The 21,308-nt window shown below is 45.5% G+C and overlaps 1 protein-coding gene across 1 annotated transcript; it reads left to right on the top strand.

Moving 5' to 3' along the window:
- Positions 1-1,011: 1,011 nt before the first annotated feature.
- LOC146648728 (uncharacterized) lies at positions 1,012-2,475 on the top strand. The gene is made up of 8 exons (XM_085388172.1): positions 1,012-1,090; positions 1,163-1,198; positions 1,276-1,455; positions 1,585-1,707; positions 1,870-1,932; positions 2,016-2,078; positions 2,168-2,269; positions 2,372-2,475. Exons 1-8 carry the CDS (start codon positions 1,012-1,014, stop codon positions 2,473-2,475), a joined length of 750 nt encoding a protein of 249 aa, XP_085244298.1.
- Positions 2,476-21,308: the final 18,833 nt, after the last annotated feature.

Genomic DNA, 21,308 nt, shown 5'->3' with positions numbered 1-21,308 from the left:
GAATAAGTTTATTAAAACACCCCCCTCTGTGGGAAAGAGTCAACCATGAGGCGAGTTTTGCCAACAGCAATTGTCCATTTGGTAAAACAAATATCCGTCTCAAAGTCGTATTTTACCGTTGCAGAATGCGGAAAACAGAAGGCACACACACACCGCGAGTACTTTTACAATAAGTTTTCTCAATAGATAGAAAATGATGACGCTGAGGAGTCAACATCCGATATTATCATTGCTTGTAACCCGGTTTCTTACATCTCCCCATAAAACAAGTCTTAGCGGGGAAAAAAGCTCATATTCGAATAAGTTTATTAAAGCACCCCCCTCTGTGGGAAAGAGTCAACCATGAGGAGAGTTTTGTCAACAGCAATTGTCCATTTGGTAAAACAAATATCCGTCTCAAAGTCGTATTTTACCGTTGCAGAAAACAGACGGCGTTCGCAAGAAGGCACACACACACACACACACACACACACACACACACACACACACACCCCGCGGGCCAAGGAGGAGTTTTTTTCTTCATTACTTTTTACAATAAGTTTTCTCAATAGATAGAAAATGATGACGCTGAGGAGTCAACATCCGATATTATCATTGCTTGTAACCCGGTTTCTTACATCTCCCCATAAAACTAGTCTTAGTGGAAAAAAAGCTCATATTCGAATAAGTTTATTAAAACACCCCCCTCTGTGGGAAAGAGTCAACCATGAGGCGAGTTTTGTCAACAGCAAGAACAAGGTCAGACAGCAATTGTCCATTTGGTAAAACAAATACCCGTCTCAAAGCCATATTTTACCGTTGCAGAATGTGGGAAAACAGACGGCGTTCGCAAGAAGGCAATCAAAAAAAAAAAACAACCCACTCTAACTATCGGTATTGTCAAGAGAAAGATGCGAAAAACAGATGCTTCGCTAGACTAGGATAAAATGAGAGAAGCGGAAGGGGAGTCGCTATCTGCTCATCCCCTACTGTGACAGTTCTACCAATCGCGAGGAAGAATCCGTGAATATTATGTCAGCATTCCGTTCAAACAACGCCGCCGATCAGAGCGCCAGAGCCATCTCGCCAGAACTGTTCATACCTCACCCCGGTAAGTTTTTTTCTTTACGACTTTAAATTATATATCAACAGAGATGTCAATAATTTGATTACTTTCTTTTAGATTTCTACATCAACGATTTCACGCAAGTGGACTACGGTACGTTTAAATAAGTATATACCATTTTTTAAATAAGTTTAGATAGACTTGATTTAACCATGCTCTGATACTTACAGAAACAATCGATAATGCAGTGAGTAACAGCAGAAATCCGGCCGTTTTCCGCGGCGAATTAGAAGCCATATCCCCCGCAGAACCTCCGCTGCCGCCGCGTCGAAGAGAAGAACGAGAAGACGGCACTATTTTCGTCTCCGCATACCGGGAGAACCGCGGAGAAAAAAGTTTTAAAATCGAAGGTAAACAATATGATGCATTATCCGCCATTTTGTTGAATAACAGGATGTGACGGAGTAATCCGAGTGTGCTATACCGCCCCTCCCGACCCGGAGCAGATTTTTAAAAAGTTTTGCTTTATTTCTCGACAGAGGTAACCGAGAATATACAGACCCCGCCGCAGCGAAAAGAAGAAGAAGAAGAAGAAGACGACGACGTTATTTTCGTCAACGCATACCGGGAGAACTGCAGGAAAATACCTTTTAAACCAAAAGGTAAACAATATGATGCAATATCCGTCATTTCGATAAATATCAGGATGTGGCGGAGTAATCCGAGTGTGCTATACCGCCCCTCCCGACTTGGAGTGGTATAAAGCGTGCTAGAAAGTTTTTTATTTATTAAATCTTTCTCTTTTTCGTTTTATTTCTCGGCAGCCGAGATTGCGGATATACCTATTCAAGCCCCCTCCGCTACAGACAATCGCGCGGAGGAGCGAGGTAAATAAAAAGTTTTTTCATTCTCGAAAAATAGGAAGGAGGAGGTTGTTTTCTTAAATCTCTTCTGTTTTATTTCTCGGCAGCCGAGATTGCGGATTTACCTAACCAATCCCCCGCCGCTACAGACAATAGGGCGGAGGAGCGAGGTAAATAAAAAGTTTTTTCATTCTCAAAAAAAATAGGAAGGATGAGATTGTTTTCTTAAATCTCTTCTGTTTTTATTTCCCCCCGACAGAGACCGATACAGAAAATCAGGCGGAAGAAAATCAGGCTGAGGAGGAGGAGGAACCGTCCAGATCTCCTCCTCTCAGGAGAGCTCCTCTCAGGAGACTGAGAGGTAATTGACGGGGGGATGAATCAATCCTATCAAACTTCTCTGCTCTATAAAAATAAAAAATGCAAGGTTTAAAAAATACATTCTGTCCGTCTTTTCTTACAGCTCGACGGATGCTTCATAAGAAGAGAATCCTTGAAAACCTCGCTTTCATGTACGCCATAACAGTTCGCACATATGCATCGATATACAGACACAAGGACCTGTAAAGTAAAAGCATGTAAAAGTCTGTGAATTAAGAAATAAAGAAAATCATGTCGGAAGAACACAGCATTCCTGAGGCTTTGTTGGAAGCCGTGGCAGAATTAAACAGAAACGATGAACATTTAGCCCCACCTTTAGAAAACAATATAGCCCCACCACCAAACGACCCACTACAACCTTTAGAAAACGCATTGCAGGTCCTCCTTCAAAACATTGAAAACGAACGGCTTGCCGGTCTACTGAACTTTGACCCTCTGCAGCCGATAGAAAATGCTCTTCAGCTCTACGACCAGCAGCAGGGGGAGCAGCAGGTGCAGCAGCATCATCATCAGCAGCCCAGGGAGGGGGAGGAGGAGGAGGACCGGCCTGCGGAGCATCAACAAGGAGGAGGAGGATCTCGGGTACAGAACGATGCGGTGACTCGCCGCGAACATTTTAATAATTTCGAAATAAGGCGAGTATTTAACATTCCCTCTCCGGATGAAGCGAGCGACCTCGCTCAATTTTACCTCGACGTCAGGGATAATTTTGTAGATCTAGCGGATAGGGTCAGACCGGAAGTTAGTCGTAACGACCGGGTTCAACTGGAGATCATCAGCGAGCACGCGCAAAATCACTCTGTTTTAACGTCGATGACGAAAGCGCTGAAAACATTGTACCGGTTTTTGAGGACCTGCTAGCCAGGCTGATACAATCAAACGGAGCGATCGTCGCAGGCTCTCCCCTAGAAATTGTTGTGCAAGTAATTAGAAATCCTAGAGGCGGTGGCAGTAATGACCCGCGTAAAAAAATTCACAAAATGTTAGATGATGAAATTCTAGTCAAAAAGCGTCGCTGTCTGTACGTGGTAAAAAACAAAAACGATAATCTGTGTTTTGCCATCAACCTGATTCACCTCACTCAACCTCATTTCACAGATAAACAGGCCCTGGAACGCGGCAGAGAGCTGCAGCGTTTAGCGGGGTTGAGCGATCGCACTCAGGTAACTCTCACCGACATAGGTAAATTCGAACAAATACTAAAACGTAAAATCGTCGTGTTTTACCGCCCGCCCGAGGACAGAACTCTTTCATTAATCGAAACAGACTACCCGAACACGCCTCACCCGCTGTACTTATTCTTATTCCACCATCACTATTACGGAATAAAAAATCTAAAAACATTTTTAGGAATTCAGTACATTTGCGAAGAATGTCACCGCGGGTATTATAAAAGAGAGGAACACTTTTGTCAAAACCGCTGCAACCTCTGTTTTGACCCCGCATGCCCCTCTCACTTTCTGGACTCTGTAATCTGTACGGATTGTAACAGATCATGTCGCACACGCGCGTGTTATTTAAAGCACAAACAACCTAGAATTCACTCCGGTTCAGACCTCAGCGTTTGTCAACGATTGTATAAATGTCCGGACTGCAAGTTCCTCTCCCGTCGCGGAAAGCACAGGTGCACAGCCGCCAGATGTAAAATCTGTCGCGCGGAGCTTCCTCCCGACAACGATCAACACCTGTGTTACATCCAACCTTTGAAACATGAAAACTCTGATAACGCTTCCATAATCTTTTATGACTTTGAAACCTTCCCAGACAGGGAGGGGGCGCACGTCCCTTACCTAGTGTGCACAAAATCTCTAGAAGGAGAAGAGTGGCACGCTTACGGTGTAGACTGTGTTGAAAAGTTTCTCCAAAGATACAGAAGGAAAAGATATAGAGAGACCACGTTCGTTGCGCACAACGCGAAAGGGTTTGACAGCTATTTAATTCTAAGTCACCTGGTGGGGGGTGGGATGACGCCCTCTCTCATCATGCAAGGCAGTAAAATTATATGTTTCACAGAATCCGATTTCCTTCTCAAATTCATAGACTCGCTTTCTTTTCTCACCATGCGTCTCAGCGCTATGCCCAAAGCTTTAGGCTTCGAGGACAAATCCAAGGGATTTTTTCCTCACAAATTCAGCTCGCGGGACCGTTTAAAATACTCGGGTCCGTACCCTCCTCCTTCAGATTACGGGGTGGAGCGCATGTCACCCCCCGAAAGGGCAGAGTTTTTGCGTTGGCACTGCGAGGCCTCCCGGGGAGTGTTTAACTTTGAAAAAGAATCCCTGTATTACTGTCGAAACGACGTTAATATCCTGAGAGAGGCGTGCGTAAAGTTCAGAGACGGTTTTATAGGCGAAACTAAAGTAGACCCTTTCAGCTGCGTCACTATAGCTTCAGCCTGCATGAAAGTGTTTCTCACCAATTTCCTACCCGAAAACAGTCTGGCCATCCCCTCGCCCGACAACTACGGGCGCAGGTTCAGAGCCTATTCGCACGCGTCCATTCAGTGGCTGGAGTGGGTAGCTCACTCTCAGAAAATTCCCGTTCAACACGCTCTCACAACCGGCGGGGAGAAAAAAATAGGCCCGTACTTTGTCGACGGATACGCGCTGATTAACGGGGAAAAGTGGGTGTGGGAATTTCTGGGATGCTTTTATCACGGCTGTCCAAAATGCTACAGGCCTGAGGAGATCTGCCCTTTGACCCGCGCTCCTTACGGGGACCTGCACGCCTCTGCCGAGGCGAGGCTCCGGGAGCTGAGAAACGTTTACAGAGTCCGCACGGTCACTCTGTGGGAGCACGAATGGAACAAGATGAAAAAATCGAACGAGGAGGTTATAAATTTTATGCGGAGCTACGAAGTCCCGGAACCTCTGTCTCCTCGATCGGGACTTTACGGAGGCCGCACTTCGGCCTTGAGGCTGCGTTACAGCGCCTCGCCAGGAGAAAATGTGTATTACGTAGACGTCACATCCCTGTACCCTTACGTCAACGCCAAGCGCGCTTACCCTCTGCATCACCCCCAAATCATCAGAGAGAATTTTGCAGACCCTCGCAGTTATTTCGGGCTGATCAGAGCCACCGTTTACCCGCCGCGCGGGCTCTATTTCCCCGTTCTACCGTACAAAACCCCCGGAGGTAAATTAATATTCTCCCTCTGTCGCACCTGCGCCGAGACTAATCAACAAAGCGATCCGTGCCTTCACGACGACGAGGCCAGAGCTCTCACCGGGGTCTGGGTCACCGTCGAGTTTAACAAAGCCTTAGAATTAGGTTACAGAGTGGCTAAAATCACAGAGGTCTGGCACTTTGATAGTCGCAGCAGCGCTATTTTTGCCGGTTATATTAACACTTTTCTCAAAGGCAAACAGGAAGCCTCCGGTTATCCTCCGGAAGCTCGCGACGAGGATGAGAGGAACAAATACGTGGAAGAGTACCACAGGCATCAGGGCATACGTTTAGACCCGTCAAAAATAGAGGTGAATCCGGCCAAAAGACAAGTTTCGAAATTGTGTCTCAACAGTTTCTGGGGAAAGTTTGCTCAGAGAACCAACCTGACTCAGACCACTCTGGTCAGAAAACCGAGTCAGTTTTTTAACTACGTCTTTTCAGGACAGTACGTCTTTAAACACGTCTCTTTTTTAAAGACTAAAAATCAGGAAGTGGCTTTAATTCAGTGGAGCTATAATGAGCGGTGCGTGATACCTCCCGGCGCTACCAATAACGTTTTCATCGCCGCTTTCACCACAGCCTACGCCCGTCTAAAACTCTACGAGTATTTAGAAAAATTGCAGCGCAGCGTTCTGTACACCGACACCGACTCTCTGATCTACGTAGTGAAAGAGGGGGAGGAACCTTTAGAGCTGGGCAACTATCTAGGGGATCTCACGGACGAATTAGACGGGGACACCATCCAGGAATTTGTCTCCGCGGGTCCAAAGAGTTACGCCTACCGGACCAGAAACAAAAAGAAACTGGTGGTAAAAATGAAAGGAATAACGCAGACGAGAGAATGTTGCGAACGTGTCAATTTCGACAGTATGAGCGGGTTGGTGGAAAGTTACCTTTCTGGTATGAAAGAGGCGGAGCTCGAGACCCCTCAGAACGGTATTCAGAGGGATAAGAGAGGCTTTGTGCTCAAAAACAGAACATTTCAGAAAAAGTTTCGCGTGGTTTACGACAAGAGACGTCTCTTTCCAGACGGTACAACTCTACCTTTCGGGTACTAGTGTTTTTGTTTTAGTTTTCTTCTAAAAAAAAAAAAATGGAGGAAACTGATTTTGATCACAGACTGAAAGTACCTTTTTCCTGTCTAGTTGTGGGTCCTAGCGGGTGTGGGAAAACTCATTTTGTAAAGTGTGTTTTGGAAAACTGTGAACGCGTCATGGATACTGTGCCCGCGAATATTGTGTGGATTTATACTTCTTTTCAACCCATGTACGAGGAGCTTTCAAAGACCAATAAAAACATTAAATTTGTCGAGGGGCTGCCTGATTCTTTTGAAGATTTCCGAGACGTTCTGGTGGTGCTGGATGACGTCATCTTTCAGGCCTCGGATCACCAGGAAGTGGTTAAAATTTTCACTCAATACCGCCACCATAAAAACGTCTCGGTCATGATGCTGACCCAGAACGTTTTCCATCAGGGTAAATACAGCCACACCATCAGCTTAAACTCCAATTATATGGTGTTGTTTAAAAACCCCAGAGACAAGCTGCAGATTGAGATTTTGGCCCGTCAGATTTTCCCTTCGCAAAAAACATTTTTCTCAGACAGTTTCAAAGACGCCACCGAGGAGCCCCACGGGTATTTAATCTCACTCCCTCGTGCCCAGAACGCTACAGAGTGCGCGCCGGTCTGCTTCCGGGGCAGTACCCCGTCATTTACCTGCCTAAACCCAAGTAGCCATGTCTCAGCGTATAAAAAGAAACGCAGTCTTACTGCAAGCTCTGTACCACGCGTTGCCGCAGAAACGCAAAGACATTCTCGCTCACAGCTCCCCGGATTTCCTCCAGGCGCTGTGCGAGATAGCTTTAAATCTTTTAAGGGGAAACATACCTCTTTCCGCTCCTCAATACCAAAAACTGAAACGCCAGAAAAAGATCATCAGGCTGCTGGCCGACAAGAAAACGAGTTTAAACCGTAAGCGTCAAGTTTTAAAGAAACAAACGGGCGGGTTTCTTTTCCCTCTGTTGTCCGCAGCCGTACCCATTCTGGGGAACCTGCTGGGAGGAATATTTCAAAAACGCTGAGATGTTTAAAAAAATGATTCTCGTTCCCTCTCACGAGTTGAAAAAACTGACCCGACCCACCGAGCCTACCGTCAGAGAAACTGCCAAAGACGATTTGGACGAAAAGATGAAAGCCATACTGGAGGATCCGCGGCTAAATTCGTACGAAAAAATCAAAAGGTACGAGTCTCTGCTGCGGAGATATCTCACACTCTCTAAACAGGACCGGGACGAGGAGAGTACGGTGACTTTCCACCTCCCGCCAGAGGAGGCGCAGCAGCAGGTGCAGCAGCAGGTGCATCAGCAGGTGCAGCAGCAACAAGTGCAGCAGCAGGTGCAGCGGCCCAGAGAGGAGGATGATGAAATGATGGAAGAAGTATTAAAATCCTTACCCCCTCGAGATCGCAAAAACGCCCGCTACATTATGCAGAAATTAGCTGAGGGTGGTGGAGGATGGACAAAGAGGGGTGAATTTGTTTACAAGGGGGATGCGGTGCGGGGTTCGCACATGATCGATCTATTTAAAAACCTCTCCCTCTCTTTTAAAAGTAAAAACCAAACGCGACCGAAAGGATGGAACGCGTTTTTAACTACTTTGGTCGAAACAAACATACCCTCATCCTCAATACATAACCGTAGAGCTCGCGACCAGTATGCGCGTCTTAAATCTGTGGAGGAGGAGGAGGAGGGAGGACAGACACCTGCGCGAAGGGGGAGAAAACCTTCTCGGGTCAAAATAACGCTTTCCCCGACCTGGACCTCTATGTAAAATCAAATGTTTTTTGTTTACAAATGAAATAAAAAACGCTGCAACAAACTTTTTTTTTGTTTACGTTTCTTTATTCGATACACACATCTTTAAACTTTTGTAAGGAGCACGCCCCGTGATGACCTCTGCGAGAGCGAGCGGGGCAGCGTCCTTTCAGAAAGTCAGACACCATGTCATCGTTTTTAAACACATCGTTATAGTACAGAGAAAGTATTTTACCGACGGATAATCCCTGAGCCTTGTGACATAGATAAAAAATGCAATGTTGCCCGCAAACGACAGACATAGGGTGCTGAAGTTGACGATCGTGATAGAGTATTTTGTCAGAGCGGCCTTCCAGAAACTCTGAGATGACCGAGGGATAGTGAGCAAAGTCGGGAGGGAATCCGTAAGAGTCAAAAAAAGTGGAGGAGCCGTCCTTTTCCAGAGTCAGAGCCAGCCAGTGTTCTCCCCTCAAGTGCGAGGGGTGAGTGTTTACTATAAAGTAGGCGGGGGGTACAAAGTCGCGCCTCAAAAAGGCCAGCTGGTCCGAGGCCCAAACCCCGCAGAAAACGTCTCCCAAGGCGCGATGTAGAATGTGCTCCAGCTGAAGGTTATCCATGTGTATATATATATATTTTTTTAGTAATAATCCACCAGCACCTGTCTTTTAGAGTCAATCTCCAAAATTGAGTCGTAGCAGGCGTACACTATAAGAGTTGTGGTCTGAGGCAGAGGAACTCTGAATCTCATCTCCAGCCTCAAATTCCCGTTGGAGACGGGAGACAGGGCGTCAGCATCCTCGCTGGGTTCCAGATTAAAGGCAAAAAGGGCGTACCCTTCATTAAATTCCCGGCGATCGATGCTCAGAGGTAAATCTTTGAGGTGTCTCCCCGTGGCGGAAAACATGTGATAAAACTCCCTGACCGAATTTCCGCGGTCAAACTGTGGCTGGAAAGCTTTGGCAGGCACCTGCCTGCCGTCCTGACACAACGCCAGATACTCCACATCGTTGTGTCTAAAGTTGAAAGGCGACAGATCCCTCCTCCCGGTGAAGGCGTCGTGATGAACCATGCCCAGGACCACGTATTTGGGCATGGCTCCCAGAAAGAGATTCTCTTGGTTGCAGATCCTGGAATTTTCAGGGATGGAGTAGGTTTTCACAGAAACGCGCGAAAGAGGATAGAGGGCGTTTCCTTTCATCAGGGCCGCGGCGTGCCCCAGCCTGACGGCCGGCGAGACCGTGACCTTTTTAACAAACAGAGAGGCCGAAGTTATTTTCAGAGCAAACTGCGAATCCCGAGTTCCCATCAGACTGAAGGCATCGCTGTTGCGTATCAATTTAATTCTCAAATCCACAGAGTTCAGCAGGAGCCTCACGCAGAAGAAAATATCTGCGTGGAGGGGACCCAGCAGGTCCACTTCTCGCGACTCGGCCGTGAAAACGGCTCTCTGTTTTATCCCTTTGTTCGGCCCGTTGCTTATAACTATAGAATCCATGTCTCTGGCAGTGTCTTTGTAAAACAGACCGGCGCTGAATTGACTCTTTAGAGTGTCTTCTGAAAAGTTGAGCAGCGTCTCGATCATGGCCCTGTAAGGATGGGTGGCGCTGGACTGCGAAATCAATCGATCCCCCAGAATAACGTCGCACTGACTGAAAATTGTGTTGAGAGGATAATTGATGAGGGCTACCCCTGCATCGGGTGGGATGTTGCTCCCGTCCCTTTCCGTAATTTTCACTCTCAGATGGAGCATGGTGTCGTTCAGATCGAGATACTTTTCCCCGTCTCCGGGGATGAAAAATTCAATGGGTGAGTTGTCGTTCAAAGCAGAGAGGGGCTGACATTCTTGATATTTTTTATCCTCTATGGATAGCTGGGTCATGGGAGCCGAAAATAGATCCAGTTCGGCAAGGGTGCATTCGGCAGATTTCTTGTGTAAGAGAGACATTTTTTATTTATTTATTTATTTTCTTCTAAAATATGTCCGAGCTCCTCTGGGGCTTCCTTCTCTTCCCGCTGCCAGCCTTAACTGATTTACTTTTTACTCCGACGCTTTTATTTTTAATCCACTCGCCCGGAGGGCGTTTCCTCTTCCTGCGGGAGAGGACCATCATACCCCCCGCCCCCTCCTGGCGAGGCTCTGTCAGCTTACCCATCACTCTTTTCACAGCGTCTGTAGCGATATTGGTTGCGGCCGTTTTCAGGTGAGGTTTAGCTACGGCGAACCCGGATTTGAAGAGAGGAGACACGAAACGAAACAGTCTGGAGAAGATGGATCCTATCCCTCTGCCGTACATCACGGGCGCTCCGTAAAAACCCGGAAGGGAACCTCCCACCTGCCCCTCATAATACCTCACAAAACGGTGGGGGTCCTGCGGGAGACGCGCCGCCATTGTCAAGCCGGTTTAAAGTGCAGCTTGACTATCGTTTTCCCGTAAACAAAATCCACGAATCTGTCGCGGTCCGTTTTAATTTCTACGCGTATGGTTTTAATGTATTTTTTAGAAACGCGCAAGTAATGGACCGTATTATGTCTGATGCTGATCACGTCTCTGTAATCGCCTTTCACGTTAAGGACGCTGAGCAACGGTGAGTAACTGTCACCGACCGGCTGGTACTGAACGATGTCGGTGTAGAGAAACAGGTTATATACGCCCGCGTTCATATCGCACGGATACGGAGTAGTGCGCTTCGACAGAGTCCACCACTCGTTCGTTTTCAATCCCAGCATGTAAGCCAGAGGAGGGAAGACCTTTATTTTATGGCTCCCGACTCCTTTGACATCCAGACGTTTGGTGATGTTGTTGAATGAAGCCTCGAAGGACGGGTCGTACTTTTGGATCGCCGGCACCAGGTGATCCAATAGATCTTTAACGCGTCCGTAATGACCTCCCCTGCCGAATTTTAAAATCACCAGGGGCTGATCTTCCTCCGTCGTCCGCATCAGCTCCAAGTAGGAGGCGTCCGGCGGTAGATTGTACCATGTGCGCGGGTAAATGAATTCGCATAAGCCCACGCTCCATTCTCCGGTCAGCTCGAGGGGTTTGGCCAGATCCACCGTGTAGCAGCCGCTGGCGTTATCTTTAAATAAGCCCTTGCTGGCGTTGGAAGGCAGGGTCACGTAAAACCCTTCGGACTCCATGATGAATTTTAAAAAATGAGCCGAATGATGCGAGGGGTCTCTTTTTTTATACGCCTACCACTTCCGAGGCTTTCACCCAGCTGTTGAATTTATCCGGCCAGTTTTTCCACTTGACAAAAACCTGTTTTTCCCCTCTGACTGTGCGCCGCTTTAAAATCTTCTCCACATGAAACGCTTTGTCCTCGGTCAGTTTCACTTTCTGCAGCTCGGGCTCATAAAACGACCCATCGATGGGGTCCCCGTCATAATCTTGTAGTTTATACACCGGTGGCGATCGGTGAAGGACCCGGATCACAGTAAAGATTTCGTCCGTGAAACTCTGTTCGTATTTTTTATCAAATACTCCTCTCAATTTGGATATCCTCACCAGATCAGCCCTCTTAAATTTCAACTTTATTTTAGGACGGGCGGGTGTCTTTCCATACAAGTTGCGAAACACCTGATCCGCGTTCTCGGGGCGCACCTCGGCAGGTGCCATTTTAATGCTGCTGTGATAACTGCGGTTATATCCTTCTAACAGGTCGGGCAACACCTCCATATAGCGTCTGGTATTGTGCGCGGTGAAATATCTCCACATCCTCGTTTTCAGAGTGCGGTTAAATCTCTCCACCACCGAGGCCTTTAGGTCGCTGGCGGTAGCAAAATGGGAGATGCTGTGATTTTTCATCAGAGCTTGAAAACTCTTGTTGAAAAACTCTTTTCCCGCATCGGTCTGTAAATTTTCCGGTATTTCACTCTCTCTCAACACAGATTCGAAAGCTTCAGTCACTTCCGAACCCGTCTTCTTTTTCAGGGGGCGGGCGTAAGCCTTTTTTGAAAATACATCTATGACGGTTAATAAATAATTGAATCCGTCGTTGTATTCAGACAGCTGTCTCATGTCGCACAGGTCGGCCTGAAGCTGCTTCAGGGGTTTGGTCACAAACACTCTATTTCTCTTAAATCTTACTCGCGCCGGCTTGTGCAGAGTATAGGCGTCCTGCTCGGATAAAAAATTCTGCACCTTGCGGATATCAACTTTTTTACCAGTTTCATCTTCTAAAGCACGTCGAAGTCTATTTACTCCTCCGAAACTACCTGGGTGATGCGGGTCGTAATACACTTTTTTCATCTCACTTTTCTCGGCCATCTCGTCTTCTGATAAAAAGCTCGTCTGCGTTATAACGTCGCAGGAGTCGGCTTTTATTATTTTATTCAAAAACCAGAGATGAATGTTTTTTATTATTATTTTTTTGAAACCAGAGGGCTTAATGTGCAGAAAACAGGAATACATTATTCAAAAACCAGAGATGAATGCTTTTTAAATATTTTTTTATTCAAAACCAGAGGGTTTAACATGCAAAAAACAGGAATACATTTTTATTCAAAAACCCTGAGATAAAACACACTTATAGAATACAAACAGGAATACAAGTAAGTTACAAAAAAAAAAAAAAAAAAAAAAAACAGGAATACATTTTTATTCAAAACCCTGAGATAAAACACAGTTATAGAATACGAAAACTCTTTTTTTAAATTCAAAACCAGAAGGTTTAACATGCGAAAAAAACAGGAATACATTTTTATTCAAAACCCTAACCCTATAAAACACACTTATAGAATACAAAAAAACTCTCTTTTTTTTTAAAAAACATGAGGTAAACATGTTAAAAGGTTACAAACAGAATACTTTTTTTTAAAGCATACATGATTAAAAAACGAGGTAGTTTTTTTGTTTTTTGTTTTTTAAAAAGAAACAGAATACATGATTTAAAAAACAAGGTTAAATATAGGAAGCATGCAGGATAAGAATCAGCAACCTTTGTAAAACTCCGTAACCAAACGGAGTTCCCCGATTTTAACCACATCTTGCCCCACCAAATTGTCATAAGCGTCTGTGATGGCGTCAAAGACTTTCCTCACCGATTTCAGCTCATGAAGCAGGGTCTCCGCAACCATCCCGACTTTAACGTCCTCAGTCTTGATGTTGCGGGCAATCAGCAGACGTTGAATGGAAGGGACAAAGCGAGGAGTGAGCAGTTTCTTTCTGATGTTATAATAATTGTCGGAATAAAAATCATCCTCCAGAATTTGCAGGCACTCGTGTTGTCTCTGGCTGGGATGGTCTATCTTACATCCATTACATTCGTCGGTGCGGTGCTTGTTTATCACCAAGTTGACCAGATGATACACAGCCGTTTTCACAGTGTCGATGAATAAAGAAGACGCCCAGCCGTCCATCTCGTCGGTATGCTGCTGCCGCTGCCGCCTCTGGCGCTTCAGAGGCCCGTAGTAACCGGGAGTGTCGGGTACCAGCTCGCCCTCGTCAGAAAAACAATCGGTGGAGCTGGTCTCCTCATCGCGAAGCAGGGGTGCAGAGTCCATCTCTCTCTCTCTCTCTCTCTGAGCTAAAAAAGGCTTTTTTGATCGGACTTTTAAAACAGAAGGAAGGGGGGCGTGGTCCGGGAGGGGCGGGGATTTTCAGAAGCTGAGACATTTCCTTACTCCTACAGCATCCCTCCAGCAGCGGCAAGTTTGAAAAAGAATTGTAATATCCTTCCTCACTTGCAGCATTCTTACGACCCACTCTTTGGCTGGTATAACCATCATGCTGCGAAATAATCCGCAGTCGGGGTTGAATTTCTCCATGACAAAAATGTCAGGCACATCAGATTCGTCAGTCGAACGCAGACTGGCTCTCATTCTCCATCTCCCCGTGGCTGTGGTTCCTGAAGACCAGACGGTTGACAAGATTGTTTTAGTCTTGATCAGTTGCTCATCATTGAAGCGTATGCCTCCGTTCCGCGGCGGGGGAGGGGGAATAGCTTCTATTTCTTCTTCCGTAGCTTTTTCTGGAGCCGGGGGAATGTTTTCTTTATTCTCAGCGGCTGCTTTCTCCTCTTTTATTTCTGGAGCTGGGGGAATGTTTTCTTTATTCTCAGGAGCTGCTTTCTCCTCTTTTATTTCTGGAGCTGGGGGCTCATCTTCTTCTTCTTCTTCTTCTTCTGTAACTGTGTCGAGAGGATGATCATCATCATCATCAGCTGATTCAACAGCTGATTCATCAGGGGAGGAAACATCCTCTACAGAGGGGGTCTTTTCTTTATCCTCATCATTCTCAACAGCAGTATCCTCTTTTTCATCAGAGGAGACAGAAGGAGGGGAAGGAGGATCTTTTTCATCATCAGCAGCATCATGCTCTTCTTCATCATTGAAGCCGAAAGGAGAAGGAGGAGGAGCGGGAGGAGAATCTACCTCTCTCCGGGGTCTTTTAGCGGCAACATCTTCCTCTTCAGGAATGGGAAAATCCTCATTTGCCTCTCCGATAGCCATCGCAACCAGCAGCTTCAGCACGGCCCAGTCATTGGGAGTCAGCTTCACAATGCTGCTCGATTCCGTCAAGCTTTCTCCTTCGTTCAACTGATAAAACCAGAGCTCCCCTGATTCATATTTGAATATGTAGCCCCACTTTCCACAACCCTCAGCAGGCAGAGTCCATTCTCCTCGCAAGTTTCTCGGTGCTGGAATTTGGCTGCGGAACATGAAGACGTTCTTACTTCTTCCTTCTTTCCGCGGAGTGGCGGTTGCTTCGGGTCTGGTACTGTAGACAGAGACCGGCGTATCGCTGATAATCGACGAGGCCCACTCGCTGCTGCTGCCGCCCATGCTCGAGGGTTCTGCGGGAGAGCAGATTTCTTCACCGTCCAAGTAAACAGGACCGCTGCTGGGCTGCAGAAGGAAAGAATCCATCTTGTGTGTGAGACTTAGAAATTGTGACGGACTCCTCCTCTCTGGTTTTTATTCTCCTCCCTCGCTGCAGTCCCTCCCACTAAAAACTTTTTTTCCCAACAACAGATGGCGCTCTTCCGGGGGTTCACCCCTCCTTTTTCAGGATGCGATTCGACACGGTTAGCAACAGATGGCGCGCTTCCGGGGTTCACCCCCCTTTCTCAGGATATAATTCGTCACGCGGGGGGTTTCCCACCCCCCCTTCTCCGGATGCGATTCGTCACGCTCATTACACGCTTCCGGGGGGGAGGGGCGGGAGGTCAAAAGGTCGTGATTAGGGCCATCAATCACTTCGGATCAAATTTTGTCATAAGCTGTAGGGTATTATCTCTCTGCCATGTGAAGAAAGTGCAGGCACATGTGGAGGTACAAAGGAGGTTTATTGTAAAAAAACAAAAACAAAAAAAACACAAGTAGTAAACAGCAAATGGAACTAAAGCTAAACTATACTGGGAAAAACTAAACCACTAAACTTGAACACAAACATGACAGAGGATGAATAGAGGCATAGGAAGGTGGATGGTAGGGAAAACACACGGAGAATTCACAGCAAATTCACATGGGATTTACAGGAGGTTAACAGACAGACCAGCGATTAGAACATGAGAAGACACGACTTAAATACACACAGAAGAACACCGAGAGATTACACACAGGTGGGGAACACAACTGGAAGTAATTGACGAGACGAGACAAGGGAAGCAAAACTGAGGCTGTGTCCCAATTCAGGGTCTGCACGCTTGAAGTACGCGCACTACGCGTACTACGCACGGTGCATACTACAAGTACGAGAAGTGCGGAAGTGAGAGGCTTGTGAAATGGGACGGTCTAGCCTCCGTCGCGCTGTTCAGGTTGCCTAGCAACCATGATACTAACCGCAAGAAACGTTATATTCAGCTTTATTTGACAGAAATGGAGAAAAAAATGTTTTGTTGGTCACTCATTTTTGTCATGACATCACTTTGATTAGTTGAGTATCTGAGACTGAGACCACAGGACTGTAAAACATGATTGTTAGGCTTAATTTCTGTACTGAACAGTAATTTCAAGATTAGTTAGTAAATAACAATTAGTTTATGTTGTTCATGAGACTAAAATCATCTCACTGTGTTAATGTAAATACAATTTGGCCAATATTATACGTATTGTCAGATTATGATATATATATATATATATATATATATATATATATATATATATATATATATATATACACACACACACATTAGCGGTGCAACAATATTCGTATCAGTATTGAACCGTTCGATACAGTGCTTTCGGTTCAGTACGCATATGTATCGAACAATAAAAAATGTTTTATTTATTTTATCAACTTTTCTTCTTTTTTTTTTTTTTTTTTCTGTGTCCCGTTTGGATCTTTAGCCATCAGAATTGTTGTCTTAAGGCCAAGAAAGATGCCAAGCGGATTTATTTTACCAAGTGGATCATCATGGCCTTGCCATATTGGTCCATTTGATTGACCTTTATTATAATTATGAATTTATTTTATTTTCAGTTGCTACAAACGGGACAGACATGACTGGGGGATAGGACAGGGAGAAAGAATGAAAGAAAGAGAGGGAGAGAAAGAAAACCAAAGGGGAGAAGAGACGGTGAGAAGGGGGGGAAGAAAGAAAAAAACAAAACAAACAAAACACCTGGGTCACCTGTATGGAGAAAAAAAACAGAAGAGAAAGCAAACAACAAAGAGCAACATAATAAAAAAAAAAAACGGCACCATCACAATAAACTAGCTAGCAGTAGATATCAGTAGATACTAAATAATAAACGATATTGTGCAGCACGCAAGATAGACAGCGCACAATGTGCTTTGAGGCAGCAGCTAAGAAAGCTGTAGTCCGCGTCTGTGAATACCCGTGTGTACACCTGTGTGCATACCTGTGTGGATCAGCATGCTTGCATTCCAAAGGTTTCTCCATGTAACGATCTGCTAGGGAGTGTGGGGGGGCCACAGCCCCATCCTCCAGGGTATGAAGCAGGTATGGAGGAGATCAAAACTCCAGACATCCAGAGGCCCCCAGAACACAAGAGACCAAGGAAGACCAACAGAGGGGTAGCCACGCCACTGTTCCAGTAAGAGCTGAGGAGAGTCCCAGATGAGGGCTCACTCAGCAGCCACCGAGCAGAAGCCAGGGGGAGTTGCAGTGACGCGCCCGTGAGCTCCGCCGGCAGCCAGCTGTGCCTGAGTGACCGAGCCCCAGGCCGAGAGGCCGGGGGCACCCCACCTCCGAAGTGGCCCGAGCGAGCCCCAGGCTCCAGGCCCCGATAAGCCGCCGCCAAGGAGTGAGCCGGTGTGTACCCGGACGCCCATCCCCGGACACAAAGAACCACCAACGCACCGATGTCTGAGGGAGTCCACCACTGGCAGGGGAAGTGGTGGTGGGTGGAGATAGGCCTCCAAACCTTGGAGGGCCTGAGATGTCCCCAGAGAGGTGGCGTCTGATACCCAACCTGACATATAGACACAGACATACAGGCACACACAGACACAAACATCCATTCCCACCCTCATGCTCTCATATGCACTTACTCCACAGTCAACCAACGTGGAGACAGACATAAAGAGATATATCAACTTTTCTTCTGACGATGCGGTCTGTGTTGAGAACTCAGTGAATATGCGTTCGACTACTCTGCCTAGGCTGCACTGTCAAGCGCAGATCCACTGAGCGCAGCGCAAGAAGCTAAGCTTGTTGCAACATGGCAACTGCCTCAACGCTAGCTGAAATTGAACCTCCCCCACCCTCATTCAGATGTGGCGTTTGGAACTATTTTGGTTTTCATGTGAAGCATGACCCTGAAGGTAAGCGCGTCATGGACTAAAGTAAAACAGTATGTCGGATGTGCCACGCAATGCTCAATTACATGTGTGGGAACTAGTGCGTTAGCACAGTTAGCTCGTTAATGTGTTGACGCCGTCCAGCCCCACGCACGGGGCGATCCGCGGTAACTCATTAACGGAGATTTGCCGCGTTATGGCGTTAATATCATTTTAACGAGATTAACGCCGACAGCACTATTTCAGGATATATTACAGCAGTGAGCTTGAACTCTGGGTCAAAGATTCAAGTTGCAGTTATTTATATTTCCTATCACCTTAAATCTTCAGTCAAAGACAAGTATCTTTGACAGTGTGTATACAGATGTATTATATATAAGAGAAATATTGTTCGTTTAATATGTTGGCATCATTACATTTGGCTCAATGCTTACACATATGTGTAAAAAGAAAATGTACGAGCTGTGAAAACTGTTTCTGCTAGAATGAAGAGTAGACCGATATATTGAATATTCCTTTATTGGGTGAGAAAATCAGACCATGTCATAACTGCTGTAAGTCACACAGAATAGATATCAGAGCCTTAAACAGGCTGACTTCTGCTAAATGGGTCAAACTGGGCAGAAAGTATACAAACACATAACATCCTTATAGAATATGATGTAACACTATAGATCAACTTAGCTCAGAATATATAAAGCATATAAACAATTACAGCAATATGATGCAACACATACATCAGTGCTACTGATCCAAAATACTCAAAGCTTCATAGAACTGAAACAAACATTTATTTTTAGCTCCATTCTGCTGCTGATACACACTTTAGGTCAGCGGTCCCCAACCCCCGGGCCTCGGACCGGTATCGGTCCGTGAGTCGTTTGGTACCGGGCCGCGAGAGTTGAGGCTCAGGTGTGAAATGTATGGTTTTCGGGGTTTTTATCGGTTTTCAGGGTTATTTTGTTATCGTTTTGATCGTTAACTCGGTTTTCCTGGGTCTTTTCATGTGTGTTATGAATAAATCTTCTTTTTTTCGGTACCGGTACTAGTTTTATTTTGTTGTATTTATCTGCGACACATTAAAGGCCGGTCCGTGAAAAATATTGTCGGGCATAAACCGGTCCGTGGTGCAAAAAAGGTTGGAGACCGCTGCTTTAGGTCTCTGGACATTGAAGTTGTTGCTGCCTTTCATAGTGTGTAACTTGAAGGCCCTGAGTACTTTCTCCCACACTGAAAACACTGGGATGATAAAATTATTTGAAGATTACCTAATAAGACTGATTCAGGACAGACAATTAGTTATGTTAAACTTTCCTAGCAGTCCTTCACAAACAGGGAACAGTCTGTCTATTCTCTCCATCTGTCAGCTGCTGCTGGCTCTTCCTCCTCCTCTTGCTCACACACTGCTGAGTTTGTCCTGGTGGATCATCAGGGGTGCAAAGCCTCACAGATGATGTGCAGCAGTGGGTCCCTCAGTCTGTCCTCACTCTGGTCACACGTGGAAATCAAATGTGGGATAAGCTGCAGGATTCAAACACAAGTGTAACTTATAAATACATGTTCATACTTTTATTCCACAATCCGAAAGAAAAAGAGAGAGTGCAGGACAGACAGACAGGTGACAGTCTCAGGTGTAGACACTGCTACACAACAGCACCAGAGAAGGAGTGTTTGTGTTATTACGAGTGCTAAACTGTGTGACTGCTGTGATTAAAGCATCTTTCTTTCAGCTTAACGAGTGAACCGTCAGCTCGTTCAAACACACGTTAAAGTCCGTTTGGCTCGACACCACCGAACAGAGGCAGCAATATAACATAGCTAACATTAACAGTGCAGTGAATCCTGCTTGTGCCGTGATATTCAGGACTGCAAACCGAGCAGCATCACTGACTTTCAGCCTGTTGTGTTTGTGGATATATGACTGACTTTAATTATCCATAAAATCATCAGGTTCTCTGTAAGATTAAGGTCAACTATCGAACGACGTATAAAGTAAAGGCTTTAAAACAAAGTAAACGCTCTAAGTACAAACATCGCTAATGTCACATAACTTTGTCTCCCCAGAAACATTTCCGTTGTGTTGTGTGTGCTTTTGCAGCGTTTTTCTTTTTGCAGCGTTTTTCTTTTTGCAGCATTTTTCTTTTTGCAGCATTTTTCTTTTTGCAAGTATTTTCTGAAGTTGCAGTCCGTTTGGCCTCTCAGGGCCACCGTACTTCTGCCGTATTTTGCGGCAAAATTATCCACACCCACCGCCGTGCTATGAATTGTGGGATATATGGGACCACGAAGCGTGCACCGGACCACGCTTGATATTTGGGGAAATCGACAGCGCATTTGGAGTATGCATTTGAAGTACACTTCAGATTGGGACAGCCGTCGTCACGTGGCGGTGTCGTAATCGCACTTGAAATGCGTACTTCAAGCATGCAGACCCTGAATTGGGACACAGCCTGAGTACACTCACATAAGACACGGACCTTCACAATAAAACAGGAAACAAGAAATAACTGCACAAAGACGCAGACTAGACACTGAACTAAACCTACAGGAAAAACGAGGGCACCAAAACAAGACCTAAGAACTAACCCCTTAACCAGAATAAACTGAAACATGGAATATAATATTCAAAACAGGATAACTAAAGAATCAGAACATAGGCCAATATATAGATAAATACCAAAAATACAAGACTGAAAATGCTGGGTCAAAATGACCCAGAACTGTGACAGATGTTAAACTAGTGATTGAGCCCATAAAGTCATCAAGAATGTGTTTAGTAAGGTTCAAAGCAAAGGAACCAGAAGCCTGCTTTCAATGGACTTCTATACTATTTTTGCCCACGCAGGCTATTGGAGAGAAAGCATAACTAAAGCACGCCTACATCAATTCACTTTCAGAAAGCATCCAGACTTTCAGAGTCCTGTTGTAGAAAGGTCAGAGCAAAATTAAATAAGATCTCTACTGAGCTCTTGCATTTGTTTGTATTAATTCTTTTTTTTTTGTCACAGACAGCGAGATGTGAATCACTCTGTTCTTGCAGCAACACTGGAAGCATATGTAAGTGCTGAAACATAGGTGACTGATAGAATGAATTGCTCAATTCACTGTTCTCAGCCTGCTTGTTTTTCATTTCTATAAATCAAACTTTTAGTCCTAAATTCACCAACCGATCCACCGACACCACCAAACTCTTTTGTAGTTAAGAGAATGGAAACATCATCCTAGATTTTCACTCATCTTTACAGCAGCTCATATTATTAGTCAATGCTCCAAAAGACCCCAATTAGTAGAATTAAAGCCTAGCAGACAGCTGTTGACTAGAGCTAACTTA

Source organism: Rhamphochromis longiceps, linkage group LG18 (genome assembly GCF_057381845.1).
Source record: "Rhamphochromis longiceps isolate RC_006_pf linkage group LG18, R_longiceps_female_GT1.1, whole genome shotgun sequence".
NCBI lineage: Eukaryota > Metazoa > Chordata > Actinopteri > Cichliformes > Cichlidae > Rhamphochromis > Rhamphochromis longiceps.
The sequence above is the reverse complement of the archived record's forward strand: the minus strand, read 5'-3'. Positions and strand labels throughout refer to the sequence as shown.